The sequence below is a fragment of the Artemia franciscana genome, chromosome 4 (genome assembly GCF_032884065.1).
Source record: "Artemia franciscana chromosome 4, ASM3288406v1, whole genome shotgun sequence".
In the NCBI taxonomy this organism is placed as follows: domain Eukaryota; kingdom Metazoa; phylum Arthropoda; class Branchiopoda; order Anostraca; family Artemiidae; genus Artemia; species Artemia franciscana.
The window spans coordinates 30,120,680-30,138,599 of NC_088866.1; the positions used below are offsets into that span (position 1 = coordinate 30,120,680).

The 17,920-nt window shown below is 37.2% G+C and overlaps 2 protein-coding genes across 6 annotated transcripts in view; one reads left to right on the plus strand and one right to left on the minus strand.

Annotated features, from left to right (window-relative positions):
• LOC136026283 (uncharacterized) overlaps positions 1–5,755 on the minus strand; it is a 55,972-nt gene extending 50,217 nt beyond the window's left edge. For 2 of the 4 annotated variants that reach the window (XR_010617254.1, XM_065702679.1), the window contains exons 1-2: positions 5,555–5,755; positions 1,443–1,541 (exon numbers count right to left, since the gene is read on the minus strand). The gene's annotated coding sequence lies outside the window, so the exon portion shown is untranslated. The remainder of the gene's footprint in view (positions 1–1,442; positions 1,542–5,554) is intronic. The other 2 variants (XM_065702674.1, XM_065702676.1) reach the window with 1 other exon arrangement.
• A 9-nt stretch (positions 5,756–5,764) lies between these two features.
• LOC136026280 (V-type proton ATPase subunit C-like) overlaps positions 5,765–17,920 on the plus strand; it is a 55,019-nt gene continuing 42,863 nt past the window's right edge. Inside the window, exons 1-3 of one of the 2 annotated variants that reach the window (XM_065702670.1) lie at positions 5,765–5,863; positions 8,192–8,368; positions 13,961–14,114. In XM_065702670.1, coding sequence (XP_065558742.1) covers positions 8,237–8,368; positions 13,961–14,114 — 286 coding nt within the window. In that variant the 5' untranslated portion in view covers positions 5,765–5,863; positions 8,192–8,236. Of the gene's footprint in view, positions 5,887–8,191; positions 8,369–13,960; positions 14,115–17,920 lie in introns of both variants that reach the window. The other variant, XM_065702671.1, reaches the window with a different exon arrangement.

The window sequence follows — 17,920 nt, forward strand, 5'->3', positions numbered from 1 at the left end:
TTTGTCCTCTGCAAATTTCCGACCGCTGGTATTTTACTTAGGTGATGCTAATGATCTAAAGTTAAATTCCCTTTTTAGGTCCTATAATTAAAAAAAAAGGTAGGTAGGTAGGTAGGTAGGTTTTATTTTTTCTACAATATAAACATAAATAAAAATGACACTAAAAATCAATTAATGCAGCAAAAAGAAAGTCCTAAGGACTTGTGCTGCAAATTCCTGTTATGATTTATATCCTATAAATAAATATCTAAACATAACAACTCATGATTATCCACCTAGACAATCTTATATATAAAAAAAACAACAACACATGCACATGAAGACTATACAACAAAAAAGTCCTATTAATTATTTTTTGCTGGTTTCAGCCCCAACCCCACCCCAAAAAACGGCAAAAAAACAATCAAAAGCATCCCGCCCTTCAAAATCTATTAATCAAATAAAACAATTTCAATTTATTTTTAAATCCGTATAAAGTGACAGACTGCTAGCCTACAGATTATTCCAAACAGAAGGCCCCAGATTATAAACATATATGATGATCTGACTGTTTTTCTTTTTTCATGGCTCAAAAGTTGTGAATTTCTTGTATCATAATTATGGTGCTCCTGATTCATGGGAATATAATCATGAAGATACTCAGGGTATATATGTTTCATGCTTTGGAACACAAAAATTGATACCTAGTAGTCATGAATCTGACCAACATTTAAAACATTACACCAGGAAAAGCTAGCAATAGTTTTGGATTCAACCTGTTCTTTTATGTCCAACATCAATCGAATGCTTTTATTTTGCAAAATCTGGATCCTTTTATAATTAGAAAAAATTGCTGGCCCAATGAACGCGACCGTATCTATATAATGATAAACAAAGTAATAATAAATGATTTTAAAAATCTTGAATGGAAATTTTTTTTTTTTTACAGGTCTCCTAGAATTCCTAGACCCCTACCAATTTTTGCACCAATAACATACAATGCTTTTTCCAACTAATATTATTATCTAAATACAACCCCACATACCTAATTTCAAAAACTCCTTTACTGGGTAAATGTCGAAAAAATATTTTATCGTTATTATGAAGTAACCTACCTGTTCTACTAAAAATAATGTAATTTGTTTTAGATGCGGTAACTGCCAGGGAACTGTCAACTGTAAAACTACATAAATGTTCAAGTGCTAAGTTAGCCTTATGTACAACTTCCACCAAACAGCTACAAATTACTGTTATTGCAGTGTTGCCCGCGAAAGAGGTCAGCGCCTCTTCTCGAATACGCCCCTTGGTGCGTTTTTTTTATGCCCTTTACAAATATAATAATTGCTTCTCTTGGAAATTCAGATTTAAGCACTTTTTGACCTCTTAAAAATGACCTAAGTATGGGGTATAAAAAAGGCTTAAAATATTGGTCTCAGACTTTAAAACACTGGGCTCAAACTTACCATTTCATTATGAATCCATTTTTTAATGTTACACTATCTGTAGAAATTTCCGCCTCGTCGATTGTTAAGCAGTATATTAGAAACCCAGGTTACAACAATCTGCAAAGTAAAGCATAATATAAGCACAAGCGTAGCGTAGCAAAACATAAGCTAAAGCATATGCACAACATAACAAGCAGGAGGATGTTACATTTCCTTTCTTCTGGACACTTTAACATGACAACAAAACTTAACCAAAATCTTCCATTTACGTGTATCCACCCTTTCTTCCCCAAAAAGGGAAAAGAAAGGAAATAAAAACAAAAAAGAAACAAAAAAACAACAACAACGACAACTTATAAATTAAGCCTTTCTGGCGGTTTGATTATTCTCCCAAGACGTGTCATGGCGGGAGGCGGTACTTCGTCCTGAATGTGGCTACTGACTTTTGGGCTTGACCCTGGGGCTTGAATAAGGACAGTTGGGGGTGGGCTTTTTGACGGGGTTGAGAACGCGTTTGGAGATGACGTGGAACTCAACTGCGGTACCCCAATTGAGTTGGTATGCTGATATTGTTCTAGATCTGTGTCATCTGGGGACATTCTCAGGTATTTTCGGTTTCGACGATGTGCTTTCATATCTTGAGTTTGTACGACGTACGATCTTGGCCCCATACCCTGAACTGAATTGGGAAGCAGACAACCTCAAGGAAGCTTGGAATAGATTCAAAAGCTATGCAACACTCATGTTTGCAGGCCCCTTGAGTGGAAAGACAGAGACTGTTCAATGTGCATTTTTACTAATATGGCTTGGTGAGAAAGGACGGGACATCTTCAGCACCTGGTCTCTCACCGAGGCTGAAAAAAATCGTATTGCAGTGTATATGCAAAAGTTCGATGAATACTTTAGTCCTTCAGCAAATCCAATCTTCTCACGTTATGTTTTCCACAAACGAGATCAGAACGACATTGAAACTGTGGAGCAGTATGTGACAGATCTAAAACTTTTGGTTTGTGATTGCGAGTACAGTGCTGCAATCCGTGATGAAATGGTACGAGATAGACTTATCTGAGGAGTTAAGTCGCCAAAGATACGTGAAAAACTACTGCAGATGGGACCAACACTAACTCTTCCCCAAGCAATCATTACTGCTCGAGCCCACACAGAAACCCAGGCACAACTAAAGTCGATTTCAACAGCAGCGACTTCCAACCACGAAATACAAATCAAGCAGGAAATCGACTTCGTCCAGTATAACAAACAATCCAAAGGACCTGCCAGACCCAACATGGCGAGAAGACAAGATTGCTATTTGTGTGGTGGGGATTATTCACCCATGCACAAATGTCCCGCAAAAGGGAAAATTTGCAGCAAGTGCAACAAAATGAACCATTTCGCAAAAGTATGCAGAAGTGGAGAGAAATCTATCAACGCGATCGAGTCAAACAGAGCAGACCAAAATAATATAAGGTGCAGTGATGATGAACTCTTTATTCACGAGGTGTCGATAGAAAATGGAGATGACCAACCCTACTAGGTCCTGCGCATCGACCAACAAATCAGCATCAGATTCAAGGTAGATACTGGGGCTCAAGCCAACATCCTCACAAAATCTCTACTGAACAACATCAAGCCTAACCCACAGATCCACCCTACCCGCCAAATCCTTACCAGTTTCTGTGGACAAAAGATCCCAGTACTTGCCAGCTCTTTTGCTCCCACAGCAATGGTAACAGTGAGCTGCTTACCTTTTTCATAGTAGAAGCAGCACCCACACCAATCTTGGGGGTCGTTGCTAGTCGTAAGTTGCAGCTGATAAAATGCATCTTTACTCTCAACGAGTCATCGGACGACCTGTTTACTGAGTTTGCAGATCCCATTTGATGGAATTGGGAAACTGAGAGGTGAATGCAAGATTGTTCTGAAAGAAGGAGCACAACCAACAGTCCAACCAACGAAACGCATCCCTGTTGCAGTCCTACCAAGGTTCAAGGAAGAACTAGAGCATATGGAACGCCTAGGTGTCATCGAAAAGGTCACTCACCCTACAGACTGGGTTAATTCTGTTGTGATTGTCGAGAAACCAGACAAGTCACTTCGGATCTGTATTGACCCGCATGACCTGAATAAAGCTATAAAAAGGCCACACCATTCTATGCCAACCTTTGATGAGGCTATTCAAAAGCATGAAGGAGCAAAGTTCTTCACAAATCTTGATGCAAGGCATGGGTACTGGTCTCTAGTTCTTGATGAAGAATCATCAGAGCTCACAACATTTGCAACAACATTCGGGAGATTTAAATTCAGGAGGATGCCCTTTGGCCTGATTTCCGCTCAAGATGAATTCCAGAGGCGAATGGAAGAAGCGTTTGAGGGGGTACCCGGATTCTCAGTCATAGTTGACGATATCATAATTTCAGGAAAATCCGAAACTGAACATGATGTGAACACACGAGCTGCACTCACCAGAGCCAGAGAACGGATGGTAAAATTGAATAAAGCAAAATGCATACTCAAGTCCGAATCAATACCTTACTTTGGTCATGTGATCTCTAAGGATGGCATCCATCCTGATCCAAACAAAGTTAACGCACTGAAGGAAATGCCCGACCACGCAACCGCAAGGAACTTCAGACATTATTAGGGATGCTAAACTACCTGTCCCGTTACATCCCAAATCTATCATCCCAGAACGAACCACTACGAACTCTATCAAAGCAGCAGAAGTTCGTATGGGAAGAAATACATGACAACGCGTTCGATACCATCAAAAAATCAAGATGTAGCACCATATCCCACTTCTGACACCATGTAGAAATTTCCGTCTCGTCAATTGTTAAGCAGTATATTAGAAACCCAGGTTACAACAATCTGCAAAGTAAAGCATAATATAAGCACAAGCATAGCGTAGCAAAACATAAGCTAAAGCATATGCACAACATAACAAGCAGGAGGATGTTACATATCCACAAGCAGTGATTTTCCACAATTAAATTGGATAAATAAATTTTATCAATGTTATGGTGCTTTCTTCTTCCTTGACAGCAAATTTTAAATAAAAGCATGCGTTTTTGGTCAAAATATGAAAGCTGGCTATTACAAATGCCAGTTATACTGTTTGCTGTAAATTTGACTATATTAAATGCAGTAATGGTTAGTTTACATATTTAATATATGCTATGCTTTACCCCCACCCCCCTGATGTCCAAATATATAGCCCAAATTTGTTTCTAAACTATTACAGATTTGTGATTTCAAATATCTTATTATTTTGTAAAAAATGACCAAAAACATGCTTTAATTGAAATTTCGGCAACAAGGAAGAAGAAAATGCCATAACATTCAGTGCTTGTGGATAATATATCATTAACAAAAAATGGATTTATAATGAAACAGTAAGTTTGAGTCCAATGTTATAAAGTTTGAGACCAATGTTTTAAGCCTTTTTATACTCCATATTTAGGTCATTTTTAAGAGGTCAAAAAGTGCTTAAAATATGAATTTCCGGTAGTAGCAATTATTATATTTGTAAAGAGCATAAAAAAACGCATCAAGTGGTATATTCACTTTATACAAAAGCCAGTATTACTGTTTGCTATAAATTTACCCATACTCTAGCCTCTAGACATATCCCTGTAAGTTTCATTTTCCTAACCTATCCTCTTTCAAAGATAGCCAAAAGTATAATTTTACCCCTACTTTATGTTAAAAATCCAGTTTAGACAGCAATCTCAATGAATATATATTATATCATATAGGCATTGACCTAACCGTTCTAATTTTTTTCAACTAAAAATTATAGGTTCGTTTAGAAACTAGGCATGTTTGATTTGGTAATATTTAAATAACTAACCAATGTGATAGCTGCCCTCCTAAGAACCAACATTTTTAACAACATAAAAATTTTCTTCTGAATGGAATTCTGAAAACAATAGAATGGTTTAGAAACTAGGCCTGTTTGATATAGTAATATTTGACTAACTCACCAATGTGATAGCTGCCTTCCTAAGAACCAACCTTTTTAATAACCAAAAACTTTTCTTCTGACTCCTTATTATGCTTAGCCTATGCAAGATGGGCATAGAACACCAAAAACCCTTTATATCCTAAGGAGTATGCATAAAATTACTTACAGGTCACTGAAAAGCTAAGATTATTTCCACTATTAACAGTTTCCCTGTCTTGTCTTTAAACAAAACGATTTCACATATCTAAATTTTTTTCTACTGATAAAACGGCAGCAGAGAAAAAAGTCAACTTTTACGAGTCGAATCAAACGCAACTCTGAGCGTTCGAGGGAGTAATCCGAGTAACCTCTGATGTCATGTGCGTCTCATAAAACGCTTGGATTAGTCAAATAAGTAATCGGATAAGTAAAATAACACGGATTTATGTCGACAATGTTTAGATTTATTTACTAGAAGAAGCTGAAAACAAATCACGTGAGTCACATGAAAAAAGAAAAGTAGGCTATACAAATAGTTAATGGAATGATGCAAATTTTAAGCTATATAGGCTAGTTCTAAAGAATTACGCAGAATAAGAAATGCCTTATAAGAGCCTTTTTGCTTATGAGGGAACTACATGTGCTGGATGATAGAAACTTCCAAGCATAGGCCAGTCTAGGACTTGAGTAGGCTAGAGTCCAAAGTTGAGCCTGTGAAGATGTTTCTAAGGCTAACAGCTCCTGTCCCTTAGTAAATTCTTCTATAAAAGTTTTATCACTTGGTTCTCTAATCAGTGCTCTCAAGGCTGGCCTTTAATAACACAAACTTATTTTTAATAAGTTACAAATAATTTTAATAAATTTTTGACAACAACTGATAGTTTTAAAAATTATAACTGACAGTTTTATAAAAATAAATTTTAATAAGTTACATAGCACAGCACAAACTTATTTGCACACCTAATAAATTGCTGAACAGATATGGCTGTCAGGACACTTTTTAATTACTGTGTTGTTTATTTTGGCGTTTTAGCAAATAAATTGGCTGGTGCCTGCTCTAGGCTATATACAAACTAAAAGAAAGGACATGATATATTTATTGAATTGATATCATTTCTTTTACAATGACAAGATGCTGTTAGCAGGTTAACAATTCCACCCATTAATAAAGAGATTGACTATTCAAGTAGCAAAAAAAATAGCAGAGAAATATGCTAATTAAAATAATATGCTTTAGGGCTATATCTGCAACAAATAGAGAAGGAGTAGTATATATTGTCATGGTATCAAAGTTAAGCTTGGATATAATGTTGATTAGAGAATTTGATGGTACTACTTTTGTATCTTATAGTATTTCATTCAGAAGAAAATATCTACTATACTATTACTTTTTCCAAGTTCCTTCCTCTACTTTTTCCATTCAGAACATAACATTTCCACCAATTCCAAAAACTTCTATGCTGAGTGAATAAAATTCTCAGAAATGGACCTACAGATCCAAATAAAGGTTGCATAAAGTGTTTTCAACCCCATACTTTTGTTCCTTTCAGCAAATTTATCTACCTCTAAATCCCCCATTGAATGTTATTTCTAATGCAATAATCATAGTATATTTTTCTTTGGCCTAGGACAGAAATAAGATGCAAAAAAGAAAACATACCATTTGATTCCCTATCTAGTGCTTTTTCTAAATATAATAGTCACATTCAACAAAATTGTATTTCAGCCCCCTCTTCCTCAACAATTTTTTGATTCAATTTTTAATTTGGAAACCCTAGCACCTATAAAAATAAATCAAAAAGCAAAATAAAGCAATAAGCAAATCAAGTAATTCATAAGACACTAAGGAAGTAAGTTGTTAGGGTGTATTTTTAACCAACTCCAACCATTGCATCTCCCTTCTTCATTAATTGAGGTTGTAGTCACTGTACTCTTGAGGGGGCTTTTGGTTGTGTACAGGTTTGTGATGACTTTCTCCAGGGGGTTCTTTTCCAAGTACCTGGGGCATTTGTTGGGTGCTTTGCTGGGATATGTTTTAGCAACAACTGAACTGATCTAATTTGCTTGATAGTAAGTTTCTCAGTTACTTGCAGCTGATCCATGCACTCAAGTTTGTTTTCACTTCTGATTATAGATTTGTGCATTTTTTTTCTCAGTGGCTGACTTGATTGTTAGACTCTTTGACTATAGAAACTTGTTAGTAATTTGTTTGTTAGTATATTTGAGGGGTAAGCTTTAGTTTATTAATGAAGCTTTTAGAGGATATGCAATGCTGTGCTACAATGTCAATTTTTGATATTTTATTGAGCTGATATTCAGTATTAACGTTTATGGATCACTCACATTTGAACTTTGTTAATTCTTATTACAAATGTTTTTGTAATTTTGATTTTTTTTTGCTACTTTTTTCACAGTGGTGTTATCCAGCAGGCATTATTTCTTTGCTACTGACAAGATTGTGATTTCTACTTATTTATGTAGGATCTTTTGCACGGAATCCCTAAAAAACAAAAAAAATGAATGCATGAGTTTGAAAGGAAAATTAAAAGTTTTTATGTATAGTTTGTTTTTTTTTGTTTTGGCTTTGGCTTTTGTCTTGTCATATATTTTAGAAATTGGTTAATGATTTGATATTTGTGTCTTTTTCAATCATGTACTCTTTTATTTATTTCTTTATTAATAAACTTGTCAGCTATTAGTTTCTAAATTCTACTAAGAAGTAGTTTATTTTGAACATCAAGCAAAAAATATTTCACTTATTGTGCCTCTCTTAGCACAAATTTAGACACTGCTATAAACTTCAATTTTAACTCTTTTTTATTAGGTTTGACAACGTCCTGGTTTCAAGGTCACCAATCCATTTGACAGAATGAGTGAATTTTGGCTTGTTTCTGTACCTGGAGATAAAACACCTCAGCAAGCCTTTGACAAGCTTAATGATGTTACAAAAAATCAAAATGGCCTCAGTGAAAACTATAAATTCAATATACCAGACCTTAAGGTAAAAACCTTTACTTAATCATTGATTTTTGGATGAGCTGTCCTTTTTAAGTCAATTTTTTTTTGTTAAGCTTTTAGAGGTTAAATGAATCAGTTTACACATAAAGAAAGAGACTGATGGGGAGAGAGAGAAAATTAACCACCAGACGTTTGAAGGTGTCAAAGGAATGACAGCCCCATGCTGCAACTGGAAGCATATTCCATAATCTTGAATATTCCATCAGAGGGCTGAAATCAGACCAAATGCATGATATGACAGGGACTTTTATGTTGTAAGAACAACATAATTAATATAATAACCTATCAGATACTAATTAAGGGGTCAGAAGACAATTGGAAGTGTCCAATGGAGCCATGCATAAGTAAATGAAGCAAACATAAGGACATAAACTGAAAAGAGGTATATGAGGGGTTAAAAATAGATGGATTTGCAAGCTTTACAACTAGTCTGTCCTTCTCATAAAAAGACACCATTCTCTGCAAATTAAACTGGGATATAGACTTCCATGTAGTAGGACATAAGAAACATATGGTTGGATCAAGGTCAAGAAAAGAAGCCATAGGATGGATCCTGGGAATTTGTGCTTCAGCCTATGTATGATGCCAAGATTCCTGTCGATCTTAGTTTTTTATACATTAATATGGAATTTGTAAGACAAACTCTTGTCAAGAAGAATTCTGAAAAATCGGACATGACAACTTTTAGGTCTAAGAAGAATACCACTTGATATACGTACTACACAAAAACACGTAAAAGCTGTAGAAATTCTGGAATCAAAACCCAAAAACTATGGCTCAGACATTAAGAGTCAAATAGTTCACATAAACCATGAAAGATTCTAAAATAAAGCAAAAGGATGCTTTTCCAGCAAAGCTTGATCAAATGCTACCAGCAACCTGTCATTAGCGAATGCAACTAGGATGTCATCAGTATTTGACTAGAACTTGGTTTTACCAGCCGGAGTGGGCTGACACAAACTACACCACACTAATGAATGCACGTTTATATTGCGTGAAAAAGATCATTAATATAAAGGAAAAAAGTTTTAGGCCCAGGAAAGGCCCTTGCGGAACTTTAGATTCAACTTCAAAGTTATTTAGACGGTTCTTGCCAATAAAAGTCATCCTATAAAAGGTACGAATGGAACCAAGATTCTATGCTACACAGGATCTGCATAGTATTGTTGTTACTATCTAAAAGAGTATGGCAAGCAGATACAATACCCAGACATCCAATGCCCCAGAAGCCTGATACCCTCTTTCTATATATGTTTTGGTCTGGAGAATTTAGGGAGCAGTCTGAGTGTGCTCATAATTCTCATGTCTATTAATTACATTCTCATTTTCTGATGAAATAATTTTCATTATTGAAGCTTCTAAATGAGCTTGAATGTCAGTTCTTGGTTAACGATAATGCCCGAGTATTTAATAGAATTTGTTGTTAATATTTTGCAATAAACTAGTCCTCTGGATATGATTTCACCACAGCTTTGTACCTTCCTCCTCAACCCTAAAGCGTTCAGAGCTTCATTCTTTACTTTCTTTGATGGAGACGCTTTTTCCTTTGAAGTTTTTGTTATGCCTTGTTCCTTCTTACTGGAGGACGTCCAGTTTTGTATGGCCTCAGTTGCATTGCCCAATGGCATGTTTTTTCGGCAGCCCATTCATCCATTAAATGAGACTAACCACCTTAATGTTTCTTTTATTATAGCCCCAGAAAATGGAACCGGAACTGCTTTTCTCGAAAAACCTATTGTTTGATTAGCAGCTGTTCAAAAGATCACCCAAAACACTGCAAGCCATCTAATGTATTGTCCCCACTTTTCAAAGTGGCCATATTCCATAACAATGCTTCATAACTGCCCTTACTATGGCTTCTAACACTGTAATCTTAGTTCCAAAAATTGTCTTCCTAACAGTTTAATCATTATATATTAACAAAAAAGATAAGACCATAGAATAAAATTTAATTTTAAAACTTCTTTCACAGCATGGTTGCCCAATTTGAATTTTACGTCACTAATAGCTCTAGTTATCGCAAATATATATATATATATATATATATATATATATATATATATATATATATATATATATATATATATATATATATATATATATATATATATATATATATATATATGTTTCGATGTCATCAAAACAACTTGACCTTCACTTCAAAGATAATTCATTGTACAAAATACATAAATAAGATGAGTCAAAACTTAGTTAGCAAGGCAAAAAGAAAAAAAACAAATAGACAACAATAAAATTAATGACTAGTTTTCCTGGCTATAATATAATTCAATAAACTTGGGACAAAACTCTTGTAATATATTTTTTATGGCACTTGGTATTAACCAAGTGACATATAGCAATCACAAGTTCTGTCAGTCGTTCTGTTGGTCTGTCTGTCCCAGTTTTGCCAGTTTAGGCAGTTCCAGATAAGTTTGGGCGATGAAATTTGGCAGGCATATTAGGGATCAGACTAGATTAATTTAAAAACAGCCGTTTCTCCGATTCAACCATCTGGGGGGGGGGATTGGAGGGACAGTTGATTCGGAAAAATTAGAAAAAATGAGATATTTTTAAGTTACGAACGAGTGATCGCATCTTAAGGATATCGTGTCTCAAAGTTCTTATTTTGAATCCCTACCGGATCCGGTGACACTGGAGGGGGGGAAGTTGGAGGGAGAAACCTAAAATCTTGGAAAACGCTTAGACTAGAGGGATCAAGATGAAACTTGGTGGAAGAAACTAAGCACAAGTCCTAGATACGTGATTGACATAACCAGAACGGATCCGCTCTCTTTGGGGGAGTTGGAGATAGGGTTAATTCAGAAAAATGAGGTATTTTTGACTTATGAAGGAGTGATTGGATCCTAATGAAATTTCATATTTAGAAGGACCTCGTAACTCAGATCTCTTATTTTAAAACCTGACAGCATTCAGTATCTTTAGGGGAGTTGGGGGGGGGCAGAAATAATGGAAAAGGCTTAGAGTGGAGGGATCAGGATGAAACTTGGTGGTAAAAATGAGCGTAAGTCCTAAATACGTGATTGATATAACCGGAACAGATCTGCTCTCATTCGGGGAGTTGGGGGGAGGGTTGAATTAGAAAAAATGTGGTATTTTTAACTTACGAAACAGTGATCGAATCTTAATGAAATATCATATTTAGAACGAATTCGTAACTCAGATCTCTTATTTTAATTCTCAACCGGAGCCAGTGTCATTGGGGGAGTCGGGAGGGGGGACCGGAAATTTTGGAAAACGCATAGAGTGAAGAGATCCGGATGAAACTTGGTGGTAAAGCACAAGCTCAAGATACGTAACTGACACAACCGGACTGGATCCGCTCTCTTTGGGCGAGTTGGGGGGGGGGGGGTAATTGAGAAAAATTAGAAAATATGAAGCATTTGTAACTTGAAACGGTTGATCAAATATTAATGAAATTTGATATTTAAATGGATCTTGTGCTTCAGAGCTCTTATTTTAAGTAACGACCAGATCTGGTACATTGGGGAGGAGTTGGAGGGGGAAACTGGAAATCTGGGAAAACGTGAAAATTGAGGTTTCTTTATCTTACGAATGGGCGGTCGGATCTTAATAAAATCTTGATATATAAAAAGGTCTTATGTCTCAGATGCTCCATTTTCATTTCGAATCAGATCCGGGGATATAGGGGGTTGGAGGCTTGGAAAGGAGAAATCTTGGAAAACACTTAGAGTGGAGAGATTGGGATGAAACTTTATGGGAAAAATAAGCACAAGATCTAGATACGTTATAGACATAATTAGAACGGATCCGTTCTCTTTGGGGGAGTGGGAGGGGGAGATGTTAATTCGGAAAAATTAGAAAATTGAGGTATTGTTAACTTAAGAACGGGTGACCAGATCTTAATGAAATTTGATATTTATAAACAACTTATGTCTCAGAGCTCGATTCCGACGAGATCTGATGACATTGGAGGGGTTGGAGGGGGAAACCAGAAATCTTGGAAAACGCCTAGAGTGGAGAGATCGGGATGAAACTTGGTGGGTAGATTAAGCAAATATCGTAGATGCGGGATTGAAGTGACCGAACCAGATCCGCTCTCTTTGGGGGAGTTAGGCGGGAGGGGGGAGTTCAGTGCTTTGGCGAGTTTGGTGCTTCTGTATGTGCTAGGACGATGACTATTGGTAGGCGTGTTAGGGATCTGCACAAATTGACTCGATAAAGTTGTTTTCTCCGATTCGACCATCTGGAGGGAGGTAGGGGGGATGAAAGGAGAGGAAAAATTAGAAAAAATTAGGTATTTTTAAATTACGAGTGGGTGATAGGATCGTCATGAATTTTGATATTTAGAAGGAGCTTGTGTCTCAGAGCTCTTATTTTAAATCCTGACCGGCATTAAGCCTCTGATTTTCCTTTTAAATCAATCTATTGATTCTTAGAATTTTGCTAGAGCTTATGCCATATGGGCTCTTGGCTCTTCCGACCTCGTCACAAGTACCATATAAGCTCTTACCTCTTGTTGTTTAGCGGGAATGTGAGTTAGTTTGGGGACTTTTTGATATTTTATACGAGACGGTCTGTTGCAGGCGGGAAGGTAGGGTTCGGGGATGATGGAACATAATCGAGGAACAGACTGGGTCTTGGTAAAGAAACGAAGGCACAGGAGGTTCCTTCTTTTGGCCAACGTGATGAGTTTAAACCTACCTAGTAGATAATGATATGGCATCTTCCCTTCACCATTTATATTGCTCGTTTTTGGACATTTTCAATCTTATAAATATACCTTGAAGAAAGACCGAAATGCCACACTGGACAAGCAAACTCCATTTTGGCCGAATAAAAGAACAATAAAGTTGGAAGAGATCCTTATGGGGGCAAAAATATTTTATCAAGGTTTTAGAAGGGACAACAAAGAGGAAGCTTGTTTGAGTTTGTTTTGAACATGGGCATCCCACTTCATGTCAACAATACTTGTCGCCCCAAGTAGTTTAATGTATGTGACAGAGATTTTGGGAGGAATGGGGTTTGTGATAGAAGGGGGTAATTTTATAAAATTTACTGTCAGAACTGACGTTTTTTTAGCGTTAACTTTCATCTTTGACAAAAAAGCTTCCTGTTCGATGTCGCCAAGTAACGTTATAATTGAGATTTCAGTATTTTGCCGACAAACCTCAAGTACGGTTCTGTAACGGGGACGCTTCAAAAGGTCAAGGAGGATTTGTTAAATATTTTCAGAATGAATTGTCACAGTCTCAGGCACTCGTTTGACTGAACATATATCGGACGATAATTCGCATGAAAAAAGTAATTCGATCCCACTTTCTATGGCTGTAATGAAGCAAAGTTTAAAGTGGATATAACAGTTTACAGATGAATATTGGCTGATTGCCAAAGATTGGGGTTTTGGCCAGCCATCGGAGGTCAAACAAAAAGCAGGTCGTCCCTGAAAAGATTTGGAAGAGGTTTGAATGGGTTTGGGTGGAGGAGGAGCGTGCGCAGATGTCAGAGTCATTCGGGCTGGTGCTGCTGTACAATGTTAGTAGCATTAATGGTACAAGTGGATGTAATTATTTTATCAATTTATTTGTTTGTACAGGTTGGAACACTGGATCAGCTTGTTGGTTTATCTGACGACCTTGGAAAACTTGACGGATTTGTCGAACAAGTAACAAAGAAACTTGCAAATTATCTTGGCGAGGTCTTAGAAAATCAAAGGGACAAAATCTCCGAAAATTTGCTTGCAAACGGAGGTAGTATTCCTATGTTATGTTCGTTTATTTCCAATCTATTTCAGGCTTCCTACGTGGTCGCTATTTCAACAAGATTCACTATTTTTAAAGCTCGTCACTATGTGGCAGTATTTTTGGAAAATGGTCACTAAAGTCATTTTCATTAAGAAAATGGCTGAGTTTTTCTTTTTCCAAGAATTTGTGCTTCCAGGCCAACGCGAGAACCCTTTAGAGTGGAAGGATTTGAGAAAAAAGCCATTTCTTTCGCGCTGAACGGCTCTCAGTTTTAGAAGCTGCTCCCCAAATATATAGCCGGTCTCCACTCAGGTACTTTTATTTGTAGACAAACGTAACATCAGCAGCTGACAAGGTAGGTTTCAGTATTTGACTTCCACCCAAAACGGCAAGAATTTAGTGCTGCTCATCTTTTCTTCTTGGTATAAGTTTAAAAACGGAATACTTTGTCGTTGTCATGACATAAATGGCTGAAACTGTCTTCTTGTATTCCTTAGAACTGCTACTCAGGTTTTTGTTTTCATTTTATGTAAAGCTGTTGCATGTAAATGAGAGCAGAGAGAGGGATTGACGATCCTTGCCTGTGGAGTCTGAGATTAGGTTAATAGATGACGTCCTTTCAGAAGGAGGCAGATTAAGATCAACTTGAGTAGTATATTTGAATTAATTCTAATGTTGATCCCATTTGTCTTCCTCTTAGTAGGTTTTCATGCATAACCTGTCCTGTTCCTCAGTCAAGAGGTTTGATGTGGTGGCACATCTGATCCCTCATCTAGTATAAAACTTTCTAAAGAATCTTTACATCTGTAACCTAGATGTATGTAGGCTAAAGGTTTCAGTTTTAATGGAAGTATGGTTTTTCTGGATCAAACGTTTGGTAAAGAAAAGATAGATTTTGTTTTTGATTTTTACATGAAATTGAGCCGGTATTGTATTTTCCTTTTATTTTTTTTTAGTAACTTTATACTAAAGTGAGACCTGCACAATGTGGAAGCGCGAATTTTTGAAGGAATGGCTGTCAAAAGATGATCCCACAGGTCGACCCTATAAAGACTGGTGTACTGAAGTGCTCAGTGATGCTCTTGTATTTTTCTGCTGCTCGTGTATCGGTACATTGAGCTACTCTAGCATGCTCTGGAGCATGCATGCTAGGAGAGAAAGTTATTGGCAAAACGTGCGCGATAAGTTAGATCCTTTTTAGCTACGGATGGCAGTAGCATCTCGCGTTAACGCTAGTGGAGACTCTTTGCCTTCTGAATCTCAGCTACCCTTCGTTTGTTTGAATAGCAATACTTTGAAAGCTGAACTTATCTCTATGTCTCGTCAAATCTTCCTGCTGTATCTTGTGATGGTTTTGCAACCACCTTCAAAGCTATGTTTGGGGATTGGATTCCCAAAAACTTCGCTCTTGGAGCTGATTTGCATACATCATAGCTGACGTTTTATCGCCTCACTTTAAGAGGATGATCTTGGGTGATGTAAATGGTACCTACTACGTTATTGAATTTGATGATAGACAAATGAAGATAGTAAGAAAGAGCTTCAGTTTCGAGTCAGATTCTGGTCTGAGAAAGTGAACAGGACTGTCAGTCGTCACTTAGCTACCTATTTCATTGGCCGTGTCAAAGCAGAAGATTTAAAACTTGACCTTGTGAAGACAATTGATGAAGCCAATTTAAGCCTCAGAAACCTTCCTATGATAGGGAGTGACGGACCTTTCTTTAATAAAAAAAAGTTTGGTGCTTGACAAAGAGTGAAAAGGTTCAAATAACTGAAGGTCAAAGCAAAGAATTTTTAGATATTAGGACATATAAGATCCATATTGTCCATAATGCTTTCTGAAAAGGACTAAACGCTATTGCAAACGATGTTTCACTGTTGGTTATTGCAGTGTGCTATTTCTTGCAGGGCTGGCGGGCTTGATTAGAGGACTTTCGGAAGATATAGCAAAAATGAATGTAACAACTGTAAGGTTTATAAAGCACGTGTCCATCAGATGGCCTACACTTGGCCCAGCTTTGCGAAGGGTTCTTTTGGAATGGAAACCATTGATTGAGTACTTTCTAAAGTTTATCCCTAAGGAAAACGAAGGACTTGTGAATTCGAACTCGTACTTGTTAATTGCAAATCTGTGTAAGAATCAAACCATGAAGGCAGAGTTGTAGTTGGTTGCGTACAGTGCTAACTATTTCGTAGAGTTCACTGAAAATTTTCAGCACGATAAGCCACTGATCCATCTCTTGTATGCGGAGCTAAGGCAGCTCATGCTAGTGCTATCCGAGCGTATCTTGAACGAATAGGGTGCTGAAATAATTACTAAGATGCTAGATGATAAACTACTTAAGGATTCGTCAAATATGAAGAGCCTTGCGGATATCGTGGTATCTTATGATTACATTAAAGATGTTGAAAAACGTCATAAGAAGTCTTTCTTTACGAGGGTACGTGAACACTTCAGAGCTTCAGCTTCCTACTTGCTAAAATACATCTCCTCCAACAGCGACTCTGCCAGACTCTTGAAGAGCTTCAGATGATTTCATCACACAGAGAGAAAAAAGCTATGAGTTTGAAAGATACTGGCTTCATAGCTACGGAACTGTAAGTTGGTGTATCAAGATTAGATGTTTTGGATTAAGAGCGGAAGCTCGTGGAGCTTGAGAAGGATCCAGACTTTGCAGCTATGATGAGAGTTCAGGAATATTGGGTCAATTTGCTGTATTGTGAAGATTTGTTTGGGAAACGTAAGTACCTATACCTTTTAGGTGTTGTCAAAGTAGCCCTCTGTTTATCCTATGAACGTGCTGATGTTGAGATCGGTTTCTCAATATCAAGAAAGATTAAGGTGCTCCCGAACAGAGAGCAGCAATGGCAGAAAGAATGTTGAATGTGAAGCTGACAGTTGCTGACGGGTTGAACATGTTTGGAGACAAGCCCGAGGACGTTCCTGTCACACATGACCTGATGAAGCTTGCACGGGGAGCTTGAGCCAGTTACATGAACCATCTTGAAGCTTAGCATGAATGTGGAAAAGTTCAAGAGGTGGCTGTGGGAAGGGGGAATCTGACCAAGGAGATGCTAAACTGCTTGAAGAGCTACAAAAAAGAAAGGAAGAACTGTCAAATCTGCAGAGAGACCTACAAACACAACGAGAAAGGTGTACGTCAAAGCAAAAGGTTGCTGACAGTTTGTTGAAAGAGGGAGCTGATGGGCTAAAAAAGGATCGACCGCAATAATCTAAAAGAAATTAGTCTGGCCCAGGCCATCCTGGAAAGTCTTCGGGCAGTAAGAGATGAAATGAATTGTCATATCAAAGACGTTGCAGCCCCAGAAAAAAGACTGACAACACTCACAAACAAAGCAAACTCTCACCGCATCGCAGCTGAAAAAGAAGTCTAAGGAGAACTGATCACATGTTTGGTGACGCCGTTTAGTTCGACAAATGTATCTGAATGTTTTTTTCTTTATATCGTACCAATCAAAAGTTCCCTTTTTGATGTGATTCATTGTACCGTTATATGCGAAGTAAATAGGAATATACGACAAAGAGAAGCACAATGAAAAATAAAAAATTTGGATTGATGGAATAACGTCTTTGAGAATTCGAGAAGATGTACTTCTGACGCTGTAAACTGATATTATTTTGGTCACAATTTGGTCATTTTTTCATGCCCTAAGTCACTTTTTGAACTTTTTACAGAAAAAAGGGCGTAGAAGCCCTGCTATTTCTAGTTTTCCTAGGGGCAAGTGACCATTGGCAGTTAGGGCGGGGCTACAGAGGGGGCACCTGCCCCGGCGCAAGTTCCTTATTTTGA